At 41.7% G+C, this 20,711-nt stretch overlaps 2 protein-coding genes across 4 annotated transcripts; one reads left to right on the top strand and one right to left on the bottom strand.

Annotated features, from left to right (window-relative positions):
* Nucleotides 1-155: 155 nt before the first annotated feature.
* On the top strand, nt 156-16,904 carry bcl2l13 (BCL2 like 13). Its single transcript, XM_086110311.1, has 7 exons — nt 156-295; nt 840-1,052; nt 7,243-7,326; nt 7,500-7,656; nt 8,165-8,237; nt 8,836-8,964; nt 15,137-16,904. Exons 2-7 carry the CDS (start codon nt 902-904, stop codon nt 16,130-16,132), a joined length of 1,590 nt encoding a protein of 529 aa, XP_085966437.1. The 5' UTR covers nt 156-295; nt 840-901; the 3' UTR covers nt 16,133-16,904.
* On the bottom strand, nt 16,901-20,362 carry bida (BH3 interacting domain death agonist). Of its 3 annotated transcripts, none has more exons than XM_086110317.1 (4): nt 20,196-20,362; nt 19,583-19,868; nt 18,642-18,775; nt 16,901-17,409 (listed from the first exon to the last, which is right to left on the bottom strand). In XM_086110317.1, the coding sequence occupies exons 2-4, from the start codon at nt 19,827-19,829 to the stop codon at nt 17,212-17,214; spliced, it is 579 nt and encodes a 192-aa protein (XP_085966443.1). In that variant the 5' UTR covers nt 19,830-19,868; nt 20,196-20,362; the 3' UTR covers nt 16,901-17,211. The 3 variants fall into 3 exon arrangements, with proteins under 3 accessions (XP_085966443.1, XP_085966441.1, XP_085966442.1); XM_086110315.1 differs by having other exon boundaries at nt 20,148-20,361; XM_086110316.1 differs by lacking the exon at nt 20,196-20,362 and having other exon boundaries at nt 19,583-20,141.
* Between the last annotated feature and the right edge of the window lie 349 nt (nt 20,363-20,711).

Genomic DNA, 20,711 nt, shown 5'->3' with positions numbered 1-20,711 from the left:
TTTTCCAATTAGAATAAACAAATAAGTGTAAAAGATGAAAAAATGCATGATTTCCTGTTTGAACCTTCAAATAGTCCGAAATATATGTCAATTTGATTTTAGACTGACGGCCGAAAGAGAAATACTTGTGCTCCACTTTCGTTTGCTTGTGTTCGATCCGAACGCACACCGCTCAGCTGCCTATGTGACAGGCTGGGCTGCTCCCTTTCGTGCTAAGGCATAAGCTGCACGAGTGTTGCATAGTTCCCCTTCGGCCTCCGGTTTGTCAGCACCTGGCTGCCTTTATTCAAGGACGGTAGGTGTGTCCTTCATCGGGCTTCATTTTAGTCAAAGTCATGCTTGACGGTGCTGAAATAGCAACCGAAAATATTTAACATTACGCTACGTTGTTTGTGGCTGTTGCATTTGTGTGTTTTTTTCCCACTCGTCGAACTAAAAATTGACATTCCCCACTGTTAAAAAGATCTGTGCAATTTGCCATTCGGGGTAACATTTAAAATATTCATATCCCCCGTCGGTGATTTTAATGTAGTTTGACTGTACTGTACTTTCATTAATCGAATATAATGACAATTTATGCATCTCCAATAATGTTAGTTTGTAATCCCTACAGTGGTCTTTGCCTCATGTGGAGGTGAGTGTGCAGCTATATAAAGTGCTATAATATATTACCTATGCCTTTTATAAGACATAGTGTCATACATGTACTCTTACCAGTTGTTTTATGGTCAAATGCATCATTTTTATACTGATTTGCATGACATTTTATATGAATGGATGCTTCTACTCACGACAGCTACTAGCTCTAACTCCACAACGCTGCCTCTTCTTATCTACAGGTGGGGTGTCCTGCTCTACTGCAAAAACATATGTGCCTGGAAGTGTGACACACCTCTGATCCATGGCTACCTCAGGCTCCACCGCTCCTCTGTCTCCCTCAATTGCTACCAACGTGCCTAAGGATTTCCATTATGAAACCAAGTATATTGTGCTCACCTACCTGGGCCGGTTGCCTGCCGGTAGACGTCACGCTGAGCTTACTACAGCTGAAGGTGAGAGAAAACATCCAAATATCGTGCAATTGTATTTGTTTCTACACTCAGTATACAGTGAAGATGGCACACTCTTGACTGTAGTTGTATGTCTGCAGTATTTGGTGATATCAAAAGTCAACAATTGACATCCACATTACACTTCACACACAGACGACACACATGCAAGTCACTTGACAGAATCACAACTGTTCAGGATGTGAAGCCACCTGTTTGCATGCTCAATTGAGACCTGATGTACATAACACAGAGCGACCGTGAACATGAAACACATTTCAAAATAAGTGGTTCCAGCTTCATATTTATTTATTATTTTGTTTTGGATTTATTATAGTGATTTGCAATATTGAATTACCCTTTCTGGGTTAAAATCCTTTAATTAATAAAGGTTTTTAAAAAATCAAATATGGAAACACGGTTACTACTGTTTATTTGTGTGTGTGTGTTTGTTTTTTCAATATTTGTGACTTTGGAAAAGCTTTTGACAAACGATATTTTCAGACTTTAAATTGCTCCGGAGTATGAGTCACACCAGTCCAAAAATACAACATGAAAATGAAAAAGATATATTAGTTGATCTGGAGTGAAAGTCACATTTTTGGTGAAAATTTATCTTACAGAAGCCGATACCAAAAACAGTAGAGCCTATAAAATCCCTATTCCCTAATTATGGGTGCGTTCAGATATACCCTGCGAGCGTGCACTATTTCACTCCCGTTGTTTGGAAACTCAGAGCATTGTTCAACTATGTGGTTTGGTTTTTCAGAGTACCCCATCACGAACTGTTGATTGGTTCATAACCTAGGTTGCATTCGTGAATTAATGGGAGGGGAGCATGCTCTGCCTCTATACACACGCACACACACACACGCACACACACACACGCACACACACACACACACCGTCAGAGTGGTGTCAGGGCATCAGAGTGAATTTACGACCACAACCCCGTGTTAATACTTTGTAGAACCACCTTTTTATGCGACTATAGCTGAAAGTCTTTTGAGGTAGGTCTCTTTCAGTTGTGCACATTTGGAGATTGAAATGTTTTCCCATTCTTCCTTACAAAACAGCTCTAGCTCGAGTAGATTAGCTGGAGAGCGTTTGTGAGCAGCAGTTTTCATAACTTGTCACAGATTCTCAATTAAATTCAGGTCTGGAATTTGACATGGCCTTTCTAACACCTGGAAATGTGTGTGTGTGTGTGTGTGTGTGTGTGTGTGTGTGTGTGTGTGTGTGTGTGTGTGTGTTTTAATCATTTAATTGTAGATTTTTCTTTATGTTTGGGGTCATTGTTTTGGTGGAAGGCAAACCTCAGTCCCAGACTCAGGTTTTATGCGGAGCCCAACAGGTTTTCTTCCAAAATGGCCCTGATTTGGCTCCATCTGTCTTCCATCAACTCCATCTTCCCTGTCCCTGCTAAAGAAAAGCAGCCGCAGGCTATGATGCTGGGGCAAGCATGTTTGACTGTGGGGGTAGTGTTTTCAGGGTGATGTACAGTGTGACCTTTATGCCAAACATTACACATTTGACAAGAGCACCTTCTTGCACGTTAGTTGTCTCTCCTGGGTGGCTTTGCAAACTTCAAGCGGGACAATTTTCTTTGAGAAATGGTTTTCATCTTGCCACACTTCCATAAAGGCCAGATTTGTGCGGTGTGCGACTACTAAGTGTCCTCGAGAGAGATTACCCCACCTTAGCTGTGGATCTCTGCAGTGTGTCCACAGTGATCGTGGGCATCTTGGCTGCATCTCTCATCAGTGCTCTCTTTGTTTGGGCTGAAGGTTTAGAGGGACGGCCAGGTCTTGGTAGCTTTGCAGTTGTCTCATGCTCTCTCCATTTCAATATGATTGATGGAACAGTGTTCCGCGAGATGTTTAAAGCTTGTGAAATCTTTTCATATCCTATTCCTGCTTTCAACTTCCCCACAACTTGTACCCGGGCCTGCCTGGTGTGTTTCTGGGGCTTTTTGATGCTGTCACTGATATTCTTTTAACTGACCTCTGAGACCATCACAGAGCAAGTGGATTTATAGTGGGACTGGATTACACGCAGGTAGACCATATTTATCAGCATTAGTCATTTAGGACAATTTGGGATCATTTCGAAATTATCAAGGAACTTCTGGAGTGAGTTTGCTACACTGACATTAAGGGGCTATTGGCTGGCAACCAATCCAGGGTACCCCAACTACTGCCCGAAGAAAGCTGGGATGGGCTTCAGCGTACCTGCGACCTTCGTCAGGATAAAGGGATTAGAAAATGGATGGGTGGATGGACATTAAATCGGGGGAATAATTATGCACGCCCCACTTAAAATCTTGTATGCATTCCGTTCCATTTCACAATTGCGTCCCACTTGGTGTTGATTCTTCACAAAAAAACGAATCCAATTTTATATCTTTGTTTGATACCTGAAATGTGGCAAAAGTCCATAAAGTTCAAGGGGGCTGAATAGTTTTGCAAGTCACTGTATATGTAGAGGTGCCAGAAGTGGTGGTTAGGGCCGCCTGAGAAAATAAGAGTCGACCGCCGCTCTTCATGCCTCGCCTGCGAATAGCAAAAATCTCCATATAATTGACATTCATTGGAATGCATTGGGGGAGGGGGTGTTAATCACTCTCAAATGTGTCTTCCATGAAAAACATGGGGCTAGGACAGGGGTCGGCAACCCAAAATGTTGAAAGAGCCATATAGGACAAAAAACAACAAAACAAAACAAATACGTCTGGAGCCGCAAATTATTTTTTTTTAAAGCCTTCTATAAAACTTACAATGAAGGAAACACATGCTGTATGTATGTATGTAGAAGACTGGATTGTCTCAGAATTGTTTATGTTATTCATTCCTTTGTTGTGTGTTCACAAACGCCCCCTTAGAATTTATTTTGTGATTTCCTCGCTTGATTTTCTGTTTAGGTGCATTATTTTTGCTTTTCTTAGTGTCAGTAAAGTGATCAATAATTCCCATTTTTGGAGGTTGTCTTTGAACGCCTCTCGAGTCGAACTACACGAGAGAAGGCACGGAGTGAGACGCAGACCTGTCTGTGTTTGTCGAGACTGTTAAAAGCACAAATAAAGTATGTTTTAAAAAAAACAGCACCACATCTCTCATTTTTCGAAGCTGCAACGTGTATCTTCTACATCTATTTGAGCTATATTAGCCTACTATCAAAATCTTTCCATTTTCAAACATTTTTTATAAAGCTCCAGGGAGCCACTAGAGGTCGGTAAAGAGCCACATGCGGCTCTGGAGCCGTGTGTTGCCAACCCCCGGGCTAGGAGAATGAAAAAGTTTGGACAAAATAATGAGAGAAAAGAAGTTTGTGAATATTCAAATCTGTTGGTGCTGAACTGCGGATATGCTGCATTCTACTGGATTTCCATTTTGCGGTACTGAATGACAGTTTTTTTTTTTTCATGTAGCCCTAAATACCTGGCAGCGCATCTCCATGTAACTGTAATTGTATGTGCAACAAAAGTAGTAATACACTGAGAGCATCAGAATGTCACTGTTCTGACCTAAAGCACTGAAGCAATATGTGCAGTCCTGGTCAAGAGTTTTGGTAGTGTCTCAAATTTTGTTTAGCTAATTTTGCTGCCTTAATCTCAAGGTTTATGATGAACATTTATTCTATATTTTGTTGTACTGTGCCATTAGAAGTATGCTTCTGAATATCAAAAAAATCAGCATTTTCCTCAGAAGAATTTGTATGCCCGTGAACGGTCATCATTGTAAATGCTTTTGTTGACTTGTAAACATTGTCCAACTTAGAAAAGACTTATTTTTGTTTTTCACAAACTAAAACAATAGTTATTGAAATATTCTTGAAAAATAGTAAAGTGGTCAAGTTGGTGCTCATCAAAATTTGCATTACTGCCAAAACTTTCAGCCATGACTAATTATGTGTATACTGTATTAAATAAGGAACGTGGTTACTCCCAGTGAGCTAAGATTACTAGATTATTGTTAGCGTTACAAATGACGACAAACGTTTAAAACTGAATTTATTCCAGAAAACCTGAATCTAAATCCCTTTATTCAGAAAAGACGTGCTCAATAAAATTACATTGTACTCCTAAATTCCATTTGGGAATGGTTACCATAAATGGAGAAAAGCGGTGTTGGAAAGTCATCTGAAAGATAACATTGTGCTGGAAGAAAGCAAACTGAGTGCAAGTAAAGAAAATCGAAGGAATTTTCCGTATTTGCTGTCCTCACAGTTGTCGTGCGTGCGATTGGTGTGGGCGTGGCCGGGCAGATGAGTGTCTGATCCCTGCTTTCCGCATGACCCGCTCCAATTTCTGACAGCTTGTCATGTGTAATCAGTGTAGGATCACTCACACGTTAATGGAGCCAAGCAGAATAGCTGGCCTTGTAGCTGGGTGATTGAATGCTGAAACAGCACCAAGCCAACAGCAAAAAACAACAGTGATTCTTTGGCTATTCGTGTCCAAGCTACAGGGGAACTGAGGGGGCAAAGGGGCCCTTTTTGACTGTCCAAAAAATGTCCACTTGCTGTCTTTCCTCAGTTTATGTTGCCATCAGCGTCGCGACAATCACTCCTTTGCCACAGGGACAGCTAAATTCTTTTCTTTATTAAATGCACACTTGACCTTTTATACAGACCTTCTACATTGTGAAAATGAAAGATTGTGCTCCGTTGCAATGTGTACCTTGCGTGATTCATCATGCCCACAGCTGTTTAGACTCAGACTTATAAATATTTCACTCAGGGCGCACGCTCTGCATGCGTGTCTTGTGTGTACGCAATATGAAGGCACGGTTATCAGCATATTATTTTAAGTTCAGCAAGATGTTGAATAGGCAATGTCTGAATGTTATGAAACTCAAAGTTGAAAGGCATTGCTGCAGCATTTAGGATGTTGACACACTAATTCCACTGCTGTAAAAGTAGTGCTGCTGTACACAGATTTCTGCGTACAATTCCATAATGCAGTGTTTCACATGAATAAAAAAGTTATCAGTAGTAAGGGCGGCCCGGTAGTCCAGTGGTTAGCACGTCGGCTTCACAGTGCAGAGGTACCGGGTTCGATTCCAGCTCCGGCCTCCCTGTGTGGAGTTTGCATGTTCTCCCCGGGCCTGCGTGGGTTTTCTCCGGGTGCTCCGGTTTCCTCCCACATTCCAAAAACATGCATGGCAGGTTGATTGGACGCTCTAAATTGTCCCTAGGTGTGAGTGTGGGCGTGGATGGTTTTTCGTCTCTGTGTGCCCTGCGATTGGCTGGCAACTGATTCAGGGTGTCCCCCGCCTACTGCCCGAAGACGGCTGGGATAGGCTCCAGCACCCCACGCGACCCTAGTGAGGATCAAGCGGTTCGGAAAATGGATGGATGGATCATTACTAAGGAGCCCCAAATTTCAATCGATAGAGGGATTTGATAAGTCCCATTGCTCACTCGAAACGACATTGCGAAACAATGATCGATGTCCAATTTGTTTGGATTTGGAAAATGTTTCCCTTAGAAATAATGGAAACAGAAATAACCTGTTCCTGAGTCAAATTACCCTATTTTAGAATCTTTATGAACCATAAGAGTTTAAAAAAAAAAAGGAAAAATTAAAATGTGACTCACTGTAGTGGTTTGTGATGATGGTACCTTGTGACCTCTCCCATAAAACAATTTGTTCATATTCATACATGAGCCATAGTCGCTACTCGAGGCACATGAAGACTCATGCGAGTAAAAGTATTTCTGCTGAGGTGGACTACGAATGGCATCTTCTTCCCCTTCATAACATTGTATGCTGCAAAGTATTAGCGAGCCGCACAGTCTCACCGGAAATGAAAAGTTAAGCACTATGTTTGGTTCCAACTTTTTTATTGGTTCGACCAGTTTCATGCGCATCCAAGTTCCATGCACACCCATCTTCTGTACTGCCTTTCCGGTGCAGGGCACATATAAACAAACAACCATCCACACCGAATGACAATTTAGAGCCTAAAATGCATGTTCTCGGAATGTGGAAAGAAACAGGAGTAGCCGTGGAAATGGTGAGAACATGCAAACTGCATACTGAGAATCTACACAGATATAAAGGGGGGGGGGGGCGGGGGGAACACCATTTCCAGCGAGCGCATCACAATTTTTTTCTTGATATTGTGACACAACGTTCAGAATGACTGCTTTAAGGCGATAAGTATGTTGTCTGTTCGAAATGTAATTTCAGGAAAGTCAGAGAGCGATCGTGCCGGCATTGTTAAAAAGCAGGTAGAAGAAGAGCTAAGACGACTTGAAGATGAAATTGATGCTTGTAAGTATTGTTGCTCACTGAATGACACACAAGTAGATACTCAGCCAGTTGTTGCACTGAGCAAATTGCACTTTGTTGAAGCTAAGTTTTATCCCTCCCCCCACTCTTTTTCCTGTTACTTTCTTGGCATGTTCCCAAACCTGGCTGAGCTAGCATTCTTTTTGCATTCCCAGCCGTTTCCAGCACAGGTTTCGACAGTCGCATGTCCTTGGTGTTTAGTCCAGCCAACCCTGAGACATCAATTGAAGACTGTCTCGCTGAGCTGGGAGAGCGTGTGGCCCGGGAGCTGGACGCCCACCTGAGAGGAGCTGTAGACACACTACTCGTTGGGTCCGTTTTATTTATTTTTTACTCTGTTACACATCGAGCAGACATAGTTGAGGCCGAGTTGTTCTTCTAGTTTGCAACTCTGCCTCTGTAGCCCTGATGAACCGATTTCTTCATGATCTACTAATGAATCAATTGATTATTTTATACATCCCAGAGTCTCGCTGTTTTCAGTGTGTACTCATGAAATTGTTATTGAAATGTATCATTGAATGTGGGACAAATCTTTAAAAATAAAAATAGTCGCAGAAGTGAGACGGTCTTCAGGCAATCATTGTCATGCAATGAGAAGACTCCATTTACTTCTCAGCCGAGCCACCTTTATCAAGAATATTAATTTCCAGCCACCATTAATTAATCACACATTTCCACTGATGTTACTGGTGCAGCAGAGTTAAGGCAACATGGCCAAACGTACAGTATGTCTAAAAAAATTGCATTAAAAGAACAACACCTCTGCCAAATACATATTACAGTTAAAGTATTTCATGACCGCATGTCCGTGTTTTAGGCCGCTAGAGTTTGAGAGATTCCGAGATACAGCGCTGGAACTGTTGGCATACACACGGGGAGGGTCCAGCAAGGTGAGCTTGTACTTTTCCATTTTACGTTTTTGGGTTGAAAATGAAACAAATTATTCTTGTTATTCTGGCATTTTGGGTGTTGCACCACTTATTATGTGCACACTGCCCTAATGTTGTTGTTGTTGTTTTTGTCAGGGTTCGTTTAAGGTTGCAAAGACTTTGGTCAACAGTTTCACGGGCGCAAACAGATGTTCTTGTCACGAAATTTTGGCGCCATGAAATTTGGAAGGTGACAAGAAAAGATTTTTGCGACTGTTAAAAACTCTTGACGAACATCTTTGCGACCTCGATCGCACTCTGCGCCATTCTGTGAGATACGGGCTTGATGTAATTTCAATTTATTTTCAGTTTTTTTTACCCCCTTTACTGATTTTATCCAGCTTCACGTTCACTATTTCCTCTTTTCTTTCCTCTTGTACTCTTGCTCTCCCTGACTACTTTCTCCACTCCTGCTCCAATACTTCTAAACACTTTTCCTCATTTAACTTCCTCTGTTCCACTTGCTCCTTTACTTATTTTTGGACATCCTCTGCACTTCTGCTTCGATTCGACTTCCCCTTCCTTGTTGCTGATTCACTACTACCTCTTTCTATCCCAGGTGCTCGTGCCTTTGGTGCTGCTTCAGGCTTTACAAAGTGAAGATCACTCTGTGTCAACCCTGCTTCATCTTGGTGTGCGCTTCCTGGAGGAGGCTCAGGGTGAATACATCAACCAGCAAGGGGGATACGTGAGTGCTTTACATTTCTGCACCCTGAGCTTCAAATTACTCTTTGTTATTCAGAAAAGCACTCAACGTAGGTAAATATTCAATTTATACACATATAAAGACAATTAAAATGTCTCACTACAAGGTCGATTTATCCCAGTCACTAAAGTTAACAATAACAATAAAGGTTGTTGTTGATTATAATTAAAGCAAAGCCTGTGTGTGTGTGTGTGTGTGTGTGTGTGTGTGTGTGTGTGTGTTTAATATCACTGACGTCAGGTGAAACCTTGCATCTCCACCCCCTTTTCAGGCAGCGCCAAAAAAAAACCCTCACCCTTGCTGAGCCACATTGCATTCACATTGCATACTCAAAGAGAGCAAGCCTTTTTCAACACTTTAAATCTGTCTATAATTGATAAAAATCAGATACCCATTTAGGGACTGACCAATGAGGTTTAATTGCACTGTGAAAAAATATGAAATCGACCAAATGTGAACAACGGTGCTTTCATCCCAACACTACGTTATATCGGGATTATTAGAAGGAATCAAAAAAGGGGAAAAGGCCTTTATGGAACCTTTACATAAATACTGTGACTTTGGGATAGGTGTCATCCCACCCATGACCCGGGTGAGGAATGGATGAATTGCTACAATGGTTTTAAGGGATTGTAATTTTGCATGTCCAGACACTGTGCTGTATTTCTGACATTCTTTAAATGAACAGAGGGGGGCGTTAGTGAGCCGTTTTCCACAGAAACAGTTCTATAGTTTTCAAGTTATGCTGTTTAACAAGATCTCTAAATTGAAATGAATGCTAGCAAAAATAGGTTGATAACAATCAGTACAATATTGTAATGCTACTCTTGATTAATGAATTTGATGATTAGATATTTGATTATTTATGATTGATTTGCCCTCAGATGGGTTATGTGAAAATGCTTACCCGCGCAATAGTTTACCACATTCTGCCTTTTCTTGCTCTGTCTTCAAATTGAATATTTCTCAGTTGTCAAGCTGTACTCCAAACACAAAGACATGATAAAAAAAAGTGTTTTTAAGGTCTGCTACAATTAACAAGAAATAATATATATGTAATATTTTGGGGAATAGATGCACAGTTTCTTCCACCATTGTAGTTCTCGTACTGTGTTGTTGGAACAGTCCTTAATGGTATTAGTGAGTCTGTAATGTTCCATCATTGGTCACTAAAACACTGCAACACAAAACCTATATATGAACAGTCATGCTAGCATATGTGGCGTCATGAGATTTGACATATTAACCCCTTCTTTAGTCCGTATTAACTTCTTTTTTTTTTTTTTTTTTAACTGCAATGAAATAGGAACACAGTGTGCTTGTCCTAAGCGAGGCTACATTCTTGCCCAGCGTTATGTCACGGGGGATGAACAGATGATGTGCACGGGCAGGATCGGCATTGGAGGGGTGAAGAGAAAGGAGGCGGACGCCTGTGTACAGGCTTGGTGATTGGAAGGGAGGGAAAAGTCGCTTGGTTGCAGCAAGAGTAAGGTGAAATCTGCGTCTCTCCAGCAGGTTTTTCTCTACTACTCATTGATCCATTGGATTTTGAGCTCGTCTGTCTAGCTAAGTGAAAAGCTGGGAATTTGTACACTTTTCACTCAGGTAGGATGCCTTTTCTTTATGCGTTGTTCTATAATAGCTACTGGAGTAGCATCCATGTTTAAGGTTTGGAACTCTGGTAGGATTTTCTGCTTTTGTTATTGTTGTCGTGTTACTTATCAAATGCGGACATTGTACTGTTAGGTCCAGAAAGATTTAGACAATGATGGATTTTTATCATTTATTTAACAAGCCTGTAGACTTTGGCATTTACCACCTAGGAATTACACACATTTTTTTTATTCCAGTGGGGTGGGAATATAAAATAAATAAATTCTAGTCTGCGAAAAAATATACAGATAGCATCTTATTATAGAATTCCATTAAAAAAATATTCTGTCGATCACAATTTCTATTGACACACACGCAAATTGGAATGTACTTTTTAATCGTGTATTACATCAAAAGCAAATTTGCCCTGCTACACTTTGTTCGGAGTGAAGACGATTTGATGGTCAGTGCGGAGTCGTTTGTCATGCTTTTCAGAATACAATGCAGATTATTATGACCTGAATGTTGCGTACACTTCATTTGGCCGGAACAAAACCAGTCACCCCCCATTAACAGAACACAGCCAAGGGCACGCAAGAGGGGGAGGACATGTGTGTTTGGTTGGGGGTGTGTGCAAGAAAATGACAGAGCAAGAGGTAGTGAGATCTCATTTTGTTAAAAAAAATGTCTATGTAGCGACCTATGACCTTCAAGCTCATTCAGCTAGTACATTGTTGGCTTTTTGTCATCTGTTAGTCAGTAAAAGCTGCACATCAGCCATTTCATGTGACAGTTTGCATGACCCTCGTGGTTTGCTGAACTGCTGTTTTGAACCAAGTGTTGCCAGGACAGGAATCTGTCATGAGTTTGGCTCAGCCCCTGTCACGGCACGTTCCACCGCGTCCACGTCGTGTTACATAAGCGCCATCTCGCCAGCTCATGTGTGAAATATGTGCATCACCGTACCTCGACTTCAACACGAATCTGGAATAGAGCAGAGGGTCTTACTGGCTGCCCGACAAAAATAGCTCTCACAATCCCGGAGAAACATCATCACAAGGGATTAGAATGGCCCACTGGTAACGTGTTTCTCCTCTATGTATTTCAGTCTACATTCAATTTCAAGACTGGTCAACTTCTAATTTGGGTTTGAGAATGTACGTGTTTCCCATCAAAAAGCAAAGGGAATTGAAAATATCCCTTCCGGGATCAAATTATCTTCATCATCCAACCTTTCGGCAGGTAACACGTTCACAATTTGGATCAGTTTGTCCTTTAATCTCCCAAACTGCACTCATGTATTCTGAAACATCAGACATATTTCTTTAGAATATTTGAGTTGAACTCCTAATTGTTTTGCTTCATTGGCATTCAGTTTTGAAGCTTACACTTGATTTGTGAGTGTCACTTATGTAACCTTTTACCAATTATGATGTATGAAAAAGGTGATTAAATATAAACATTAAAATGACAAATTAAATTACTTCATTGAATTGAATTAAAACGACAAATGAATCACTTCCAGTGTCATAAGGTCCATGTAAAATATGTACCGGTAATCAATGTATTTTCTTGTCGATGGGCTTAGGAATCAAACTTGAGATAACGTGAATTCTAAATTGGAGACTAATTTAATTGTATGGTGGAATAGTGTAGTAAGTAATAGAGAAATGTCTCCACTGAGCAGGTTTATTCTCACGTCGGTCACTCTGACTTTTTGCTTCCGCTGACCTTTACTGATGACGTAAAGGTGCCTTTGAAATTCAATGTCAGAGTGTGACCTCCGATCTTCCCTTTCATGATTTTACCTTTTGTGGCTTGTATTGATTTGCAGTGGCAGTAACATCTCGCATCCGGTTTTCAGATAAATAAGTCAATAGAGCACTATTCTGTTAATTCTCTACTTGTCAGTCTTGTGACAGTAACGTTGCCTTGTTAGCCGTTTTTGTGGGGCTTTCCATCACTCGCATCATCACAAATGTTTCCCAGATGGTGAAGTTTTTTAGCGGCCTATAATATTGCGTAACCTAATTAGATGGAAAGTCCTAGGTAGGCAGGAATGTGTTGTTTTTATTGTATGGCTTAACAGTGTCTTGAGGCATGGGTGGAGAATGGTGGGAAGGGCCGATGAATAGCACGACTGATGATCATATTGAAGTGGATTTAGTGAGGTTCCTTGTTTTCTCTGTTCCTCATCTAGTTTGTATTCATTATTACGTAAATGGTGAGTCAAGCATTAGCACTATTATATTCTAGTCAATTCTAACCAGCTTAATTGCACATTATCACTTTGCCATTTCTCAATGAGGTCAAGACATCATATGCAGTTTTAGGACAATTATTCCCTTTGAAAAAAATAAAATTAAATAGAAGGGATCCATTCCAGGGAGAATTCCTTCAGTGGTGTATTTTTGAACCTGCTTAGAGTAGAATGCAATGTGAACGGCAGTAGGGAATTTCTTTTCTGTTGAACTCAATGACCACCAGCAAACTCCTGTGGACTTAACAGCACATGACAGCACAGTCCGGATGATGGCGAGTCTGTATCCTGATGGTGCAGGTTTTTAGTAAAGCATGCATGCAAATCAGCTTATAGAGAAAGCCAATGTTGGATAACGGTTGTGGCTGTTAGGTTAAATCTCGTTCCTGAATAGTGCAGCTGTCACATTCACCAACATTGTGCCTCTGTGGAAAAAAAGACCAAGCCATTTATGAATCATTTTTGGTATGCCAGTACTAGTTTCCGCTTGCTACTAACTTGCCTGTTTGCTGTAAATGTCCAGTATTATTTTCAAGAGGTTTCTCTGATGTAATGAATATGTTCCCAGCAGGTAAAGAGCATGTCATGCAAATGAAATGACTTGGCAGATAACAAGCAGTGCATGGCATCCGCGTTTCTGCCTGTGGCTTCCTGTAAAAACACCTAATGAGCTCCTGACATAGTTTTGTTTGTGCACGCTCTTATTAAAATCCCAGTACTGTCATGTGCGCTGGATGTTATGCATAGGCTAAAGCTAAGGTCTGTAACGGTGTGCATGGATGAGCATTAGGGCAAATGTGACCTTCTCTGGATTAAATGTGAAATCATTGCAACAGACCTTGCTTGATGACATTGAGTTCACTGCTTTTGGCTTAGGCAGGAGAACTGGTGTCATTCAGTTGCCCCGCATGATCATACGATATGTTTGGTTACGTAACACACGGGTACACACACTCATTCTTGTGGTGGGTGGTGGCTTTATTCCATTTGGTGCCACACAAAGCTGAATGAAGCACAAAATGACATGTGAATGAGCACTACTAGTTTGGCACAAATTAAAACCACATCCGTAGCTGAAACTATTCAATAAATATCCTGCTGTAAAAATTTACAATGATGTTGTGATTGGATGATGTACTTGTATACGTAAAACGGCCAATGACATAAAATAATTGCATTTGTATTGTATGTATATTTCTGTTCCTGTCTTTTTTATTTATGAGGGGGGAGGGCACGCGAAGATTGATTCAGTGCAGTTTTACAGCTTTTCATCTATATAAACATCTTGAGAAATTCATACCTGCCTGCATCCTTTCCTGTTGACAACATTAATGGACGGAAGGAGTGAAAAATGACATTCGGTTGTGTGAGACTCATTGATATGGTTTAACGCAGGGGTGTCAAACATACGGCCCGTGAGGGCGTTCAATCAGGCCCGCGGGATAATTTAAAAATGAATAAAAGACACGGAATGCATATTTTTAATAAGATGCAATTCATGTATTATCCGCTAGGGGCACACTGTTTTCTCTTTCGTTTGTAAAGTGTAGGCGGGGGTTACATTTAGATTTCATATGCACATGTGTAAAGGGTTTTAAAAATCCTTTCTTTATAAATCTCGTTTAAAATGCATGACTATATTTTTAAATACTAATTGTTCAAGTTTTGTGCCTTTGTACAATCAGTGGGATCAGTTGCACTGCATATACAGTATGTGAATGATAAAAGTAAATTGCACATTTGTCGAAGGAAATCTAAGGTGTTTTATGAAATGTTAGGTAAATGAAATGGAGGTACATTTCAACATTTTCCTCATGTTCTTGTGATTCGCTATATCAAAACAAAGGAAAGACATGATATTTTGGTTATTTATAGCAGAGTATGGTATAATTTTAATTGTCTAGCCCACTTGACATCGACCGAGGCCGTATGTGGCCCACAATATGAAACGAGTTTGACACCCCTGGTTTAACGGTTCACTAGGCTGACTTCCAAGCAGGCAGTGTGGGTTCAATTCCCTCGTGCTGATGGTGTTACCATCATAGTATTAATGTGAAAGGTTATCTCTTTCTGTGTGCCCTGTGATTGACTGGCAACCAGTGCAGAGTTACTGTGGTCTGCCTTTTACCCGAAGTTTTTTTTCTTCTTTTTGAAATATAGTAAGATAAGTATTTTTAAAAATGTACTGCACAGTTTGATGTTGGTCCCAAGTCGAATTGCTCAGGGGTAAGCAGAAGTATTGGTGCCATTGTAGTTCCCTTCCGTCCAGAATATGCACTCATGACCCCGTGTGCTCCACAGGGTGAAATATTTGGCCTTGGTTCAGAAGGTGAGCGGGGCGTGGCCGTCGCCGAAGACAGCAACGACATCTACATCCTGTCGGGGGAGCAGGCGCCCGAGCAGCTGAGCCCACCGTCATCTCTGCTGTGCACGGCTGACAATAGCAGCGGGCACAGCTCCTGGCAGACTGAGAGCTTACCCGTGTCGCTGGCCGGCAACGAGTCGTGGGCACAGGTGTGCGCGATGGACCCCGAAGATATCAAGAGCCTGGACAGCAACGAGGGTATAGCCCTGGCCGAGGAGCGCAGCGAAAACAACTCTTCCAACTCGGACATTGTCCACGTGGAGCGCGAGGAGGCTGAGCTGCTGGAGGAAGGCGGCGAAAGCGGTGCGATTGAGGAAAGCATGATGAGTGTTTTGGGTACAGAGAGTGAGCTTGCCCAGCTCAGGGAGGAAAGTAGCAGCCGTATTCCTGTTGCTCCCGAGACCCTGGAGGAACCTGCCTCCCTGATTTCACTGGAGGAGCCTGTTGTCATCGAAACACCTTTAAGTTTGTCAACAGAACCTTCCCTTATCTCTTTAGAACCGGAGCTTCCTCTTCCAGCTCCAGTAGCTGCTGCTCCACCCCCAAGTGAACCGCAACCTGTGACGCCCTTACCTGTCCCTGTAGTAGAACCAGCAGCTGAACCGGAAAGGGCCGCGGCTCCTGTGCCCGCCGAAGCCGCGCCCTCATCTCCGGCTAAGTGGGCCCAGACCGCAGAGCCTGAAGCCGCGTCTGAACCACAATTGGAGCCTGTAACTGTGCCTCCCCAGCACGAAGCAAAGGCCCTGAGCGAGCTCAATGTACCACCAGCTGAAACCCCAGTCCCAGAGGCCCCCGTGCTGGCCGTCACAGAGGAGACCCGGGTGCCGGCAGATCCAGCATCAGAGCTCCAATTTCTGCTCTACAGCGGAGCTGCCCTGATGCTCCTCACTGCTGTGATGGCGTACGGTGTCATTAGCTATAGGAGGAAGTAGAATAGACGTGTTTTCTTCTCAGGGGATTAGATCACACACGAAAATATGTTGCGGTAGAAATGATTTAGTACACTGAAGATGCATTTGTCATCCGAGGCCACATTTAAAACCCATCGTCCATTTGAGGACAAAGCTTCCAACTCTCTCAGCAGGTGCAAGCACAGAAAAGGGAAATAAATGTGTACTCCACTCCCTTGATGTTCAAACCAAATAGTCATGTTTTATTTTTCTTATTCATTTTGTGTGCCATGTGATTATCCTGACAGTGTTGAAATTGTCCACAGCTGTCACTCCAATGTACTACTTTTAAATTAGTAAGGATGCTTCAAGTCGTACAAGTAAGATTCTTCAGTCAGTGGCTACAGTGGTCATTGAGAAAGCTGCAGCGCACATGAAAATATTACAGTATATATATATATTTTTAAGTACAGTATAAATAAATGGATGACAGTTAATTTAGCAGACACATTTGCTGCAGTGTAAACAAACTTGCCACATGAGAATCCACATCAATGTGCTGTTTTCCCAACTGCTGTCATATTTTTATTTGGGATGAAATCGGAATAATGGTATCACTGTGATGTAAAGTGCAGAAAGATTCCTTGTCGGGTGAGCTTTGGGTGGGCCGCATGTAATTAGAAGCTTCCAAGTTTGCAATCAAAGCGGAAATGTCGAGCATAAAAAGCAAGAGAATGTCCAAAATAGCTCCCATCAAACTTTGTACCTTGAATTTCCTACAGCACACTACTTGAAAATAAAGAAAGTGACAATGGTTTTGTGGCGATATGATTCCAAATAAATCACCACCATTTATTTAAACATTTTTACAAAACAGAGGTAACTCAAGGCGTACAGTACAATATTTTCTCGTCTTGACACAAACGTCAGCTTATAACAAAAACATTAGACCAGCACATGTGACAAACGAAACAAACTTAAACTACGTATTCCTGCTTTTAAAATAAGACTTAACGTTCAAAAAAGATACACTAACACTTGAAAAATGGCTTAACGTCCGCTTTTTTTGTTTTCCTGCAAACATTTGACAGTTATTCCCTTCTCATCCCGCCCACTTCCAGTCATCTTGCCCTTGTTGGGCTGATGTACTGCAACGCAGTGTTGAAGAGATCTCTGAGCAGTTGTGGGGTGTGTTCACACACCTGCTTCACCAGGGTGAGGCTGAGGGCCATGATGACCCTCTCCTGGGGCAGCTGATCCAATCCCACCCCCTGCATCATGGCCCTGTGCACCTCGCTTTTGAGGAGCTCCAGCCACTGCTGCAAAACCAAACAATCGGTCAGCAAAGGACACTTTTTGGGACATGACCATCTTCATCGATACGTTTGTTGGAGCTGAGCCAATTAAGATATCCTTTATTTGTCCCACACTGGGGAAATTTATAGAATGTGGGTAGAATGAAGAAAGAAGAAAAAACAAACAAACACCGTGCAATTAAGTGCAATATAAATACAAAAGGGATAAATCGCAGTGCTATTTACAATTGTTTTTCACATCATGTAATTATTATTATTATTATTGTTGTTATTTTCATTCAGTAGCCTGACAGCAGTCGGTAGGAACGAGCGTCGGTATCTCTCCTTCTTGCAGCGCGGGTGTAACAGTCTCTGGCTGAAGGAGCTACCGAGTGCTGTCAGGGCAGCAATACTTGGGTGGGTACACTTACACTACTGAAATTTCTCAACAATAGAGAGCTGCATAAATAAAATATTCTCTATAAGCGTTGCCATTTCAAAGTTCATTCACCACTTTAAGCATCCATCCATCCATCATCTGAACTGATCTTCTCACGAGGGTCAATTTAAGTGCTTTTACGATAATTTTCCAAATGTTTCCTGGTGTCACCACAGGGCAGCAATGATGATAAAAGGATGATGACATTTGGCCGTTAAGTACCATGTATCAATTACACACACTTATTTTACCGAGCAGATTATAACATAGCCTAATTACACTACACAACACATTAATATCAGTGGCCACGTAGTAATGTGTTTTAATGAAAATCTACAGTAGGTAATAAAGTAATAAAATGAACATTCAAACAGCTTTGGAAACTCTGGACTGAGGTCAATGGTACCGCAAAACATGTAACAATAATAAAACTACTATCTCCCACTTTCAAAACTAGGCAATACAAATGAACACAGACGTGCTGTTTGCTTGTACAATTGGATTTTTCTCAAAAATGAAAGTATATATATATAATCCATACATTAAGGTTAGTGTTCTAAGGTGAGTTTGGAATGATACAGTGTTTCTGCATCACAGTTTCCAATAAACATTTACGGCGGGGCATTTTTGGTTTTGTTTGTTTTTTTCACAATGCATGACGGGGCTCAGTGCCCATTCCCTACAAATGGGGGCGAGAGTGATTGTATTATCTTTGCAGAAGCTGACTGTATGATCCATCTTATATTTGGACCTCCGTGGATTGTGTAGTGTACCGAGTGTTGCGTCTATGAGGTGAGTGTTTTGAGAGCAAACTCACTTCACTGGGTGAAGACATCACATTCCTGTGCAGGTTTCGGGCAGACTGGTTCACAACATTCTGCTCAAGTTGTGCAGCAATTTCTCTCAGCTGAGCTGCAACCACCTGCAGGGCTCTTGCTTCGCCTAAACCACCTACAGGAAGTCACAAATATGTGCCAAAACAACATGATAGGGCGATTCAGTTCCTGTGTGGAATTTGCATGCAACCCAAAAAAATACGTTGCTTAATAGAAAACTAAATTGTCCACAGGTGTGAACGCAAATGGTATTTTTTTTCGTAGTCTTCATTTGTCCTATTCAACTTGTTGCACTTAACTCTCTAGCAGCCCCCCACACGCACACCACCCACCAAAGATTCAAATGTTAGGCACAGTACAGTGAAGCCCTGCATATTCATCAATTTGGAGATTTTTGCTGTTTTTAAGTTCACACCAAAGCTTGCTTTAACACCATTTGGTGGTGTCTTGGTGCCAAGCAGCCACGTTGAACTGAGGGAGAAGCGTTATTCATTCAGGGCATAGCCATGTCTCATACCCAAAAAGTTCATTTCTGTGATCGCGTCAGTCAGTTACTTTAGCTATTCACAGCAAGGCTTGGTCCCTTTCCTCTTCCAGTAGCAGGGAACACCTTTCTGATGAATATAATAATGTAACACATTTTCAATATGTAAAAACACATTAAACAAGAACAGAACACATTCATAGATTAAATATCAATCAGCAAAACGTATCGGGTGCTTTACCCCAAATGATACGTCATCATGTCACAAAACACTACTTTTTACAGCATTTACGTCAGCTGTAGGAAGTCTTTTTCAATGTATTTAAAGCCAGGTTGATGAGTAACTCCTGTGGTTTTATTATTATTTTTAAACAGTACAGTATCCGCACTTCTTGGGAACAGAACATGAGTACTTGTGCCAACTCCGCGTGTACTTACCAGGCCAGTAAAGCTCCACTAACGGCTCTATGTCGGCGATGGAACCCTCGCTGGTGCCGGGCAGGTTGCAGTCACATTCGATAACCCCATCCTTGTCTTCGCAACTGTTCCTCCAAGTTTCTGTTAGCTCTTTACCCAAAGAGTAAACAGCCTTGTTGTACTGCACGTTACTGCAGTCCGCCTGGAGGAAGCTCAACACCACCAAAGTGGCGTTTTGTTCGCTGGTCAACTTCGTCAGATCATCCATCACTTCACTGAGACGGATTTACGGGCGCGTTCAAATTCACTGTGGCGGGATTGTAGAAATCTTTCAACAGGAAGTGAAGCAACTAACAAATATTTGTCGACAAGTACGTTAACTTAGTTTTAACCATCGGCCTTCCTCAAAAGATGAGCTACGGTGGCTCTAATGTCACCAAAAGCTAGTCATGTTAGTTGTAGTAGCTCGCCTAACCCACAAGGATAAGCAACAGGACTGAGTAGTCGAATGCTTGCCGGTTAGCCGTTTCTGAATCAAACTTTTAAATGAAATCATTTAGCCACTGGAAACCCCCCGATTACTTACATCAACGCGCCTGTTAACTTGAAAACACTCCCTGTTTATTTGACGTACCACAGCAGCTTCATCTGGGCCAGATTCCGACTCCCGCAACTGAAGTTTTTTTTCTGGGAGGCGGATCTTAGATTGTGTAGCACTTGTTGCTGTTCCATATTCAAATTGTCTGGTCACATGAGGTTAAAAAAAAAAAACTTTACGGTACGTTCTAAAGCCGGCGCAGCCATCAAAAAGTAGTTCACACAACAGAGAAGTTGCCCCCCCCCAATTTTTTTTTTAAAGTAAATATAGTCACCGTTATTTTTTGTATGTGCTCTTAATCAAAACTGGATAGCAGATTGCATTATAAAATATTTTAAACAGGAAGGAAAGCCTAACCACAGTATTACTGTTACCTTGTTGGCGTTTTCAACATAAGTCAGTGTGGTGACAGAACGATCACATGAACAACAACTCTATGGAAAGTCCCCTCGGCATCTCTGACTCACTTTCATCTACTGCTTATCCCCATTTCAAATGACACACGTTCGTCTCAATACAGAAAACGAAACAGAAATGAATCGAGGGGAAAAA

Source organism: Hippocampus guttulatus, chromosome 4 (genome assembly GCF_054856545.1).
Source record: "Hippocampus guttulatus isolate MCC_2025c chromosome 4, RoL_Hgut_1.0, whole genome shotgun sequence".
Lineage (NCBI taxonomy): Eukaryota > Metazoa > Chordata > Actinopteri > Syngnathiformes > Syngnathidae > Hippocampus > Hippocampus guttulatus.
Note: the sequence above shows the minus strand (reverse complement) of the source record. Positions and strands in the feature narration are given on the sequence as shown.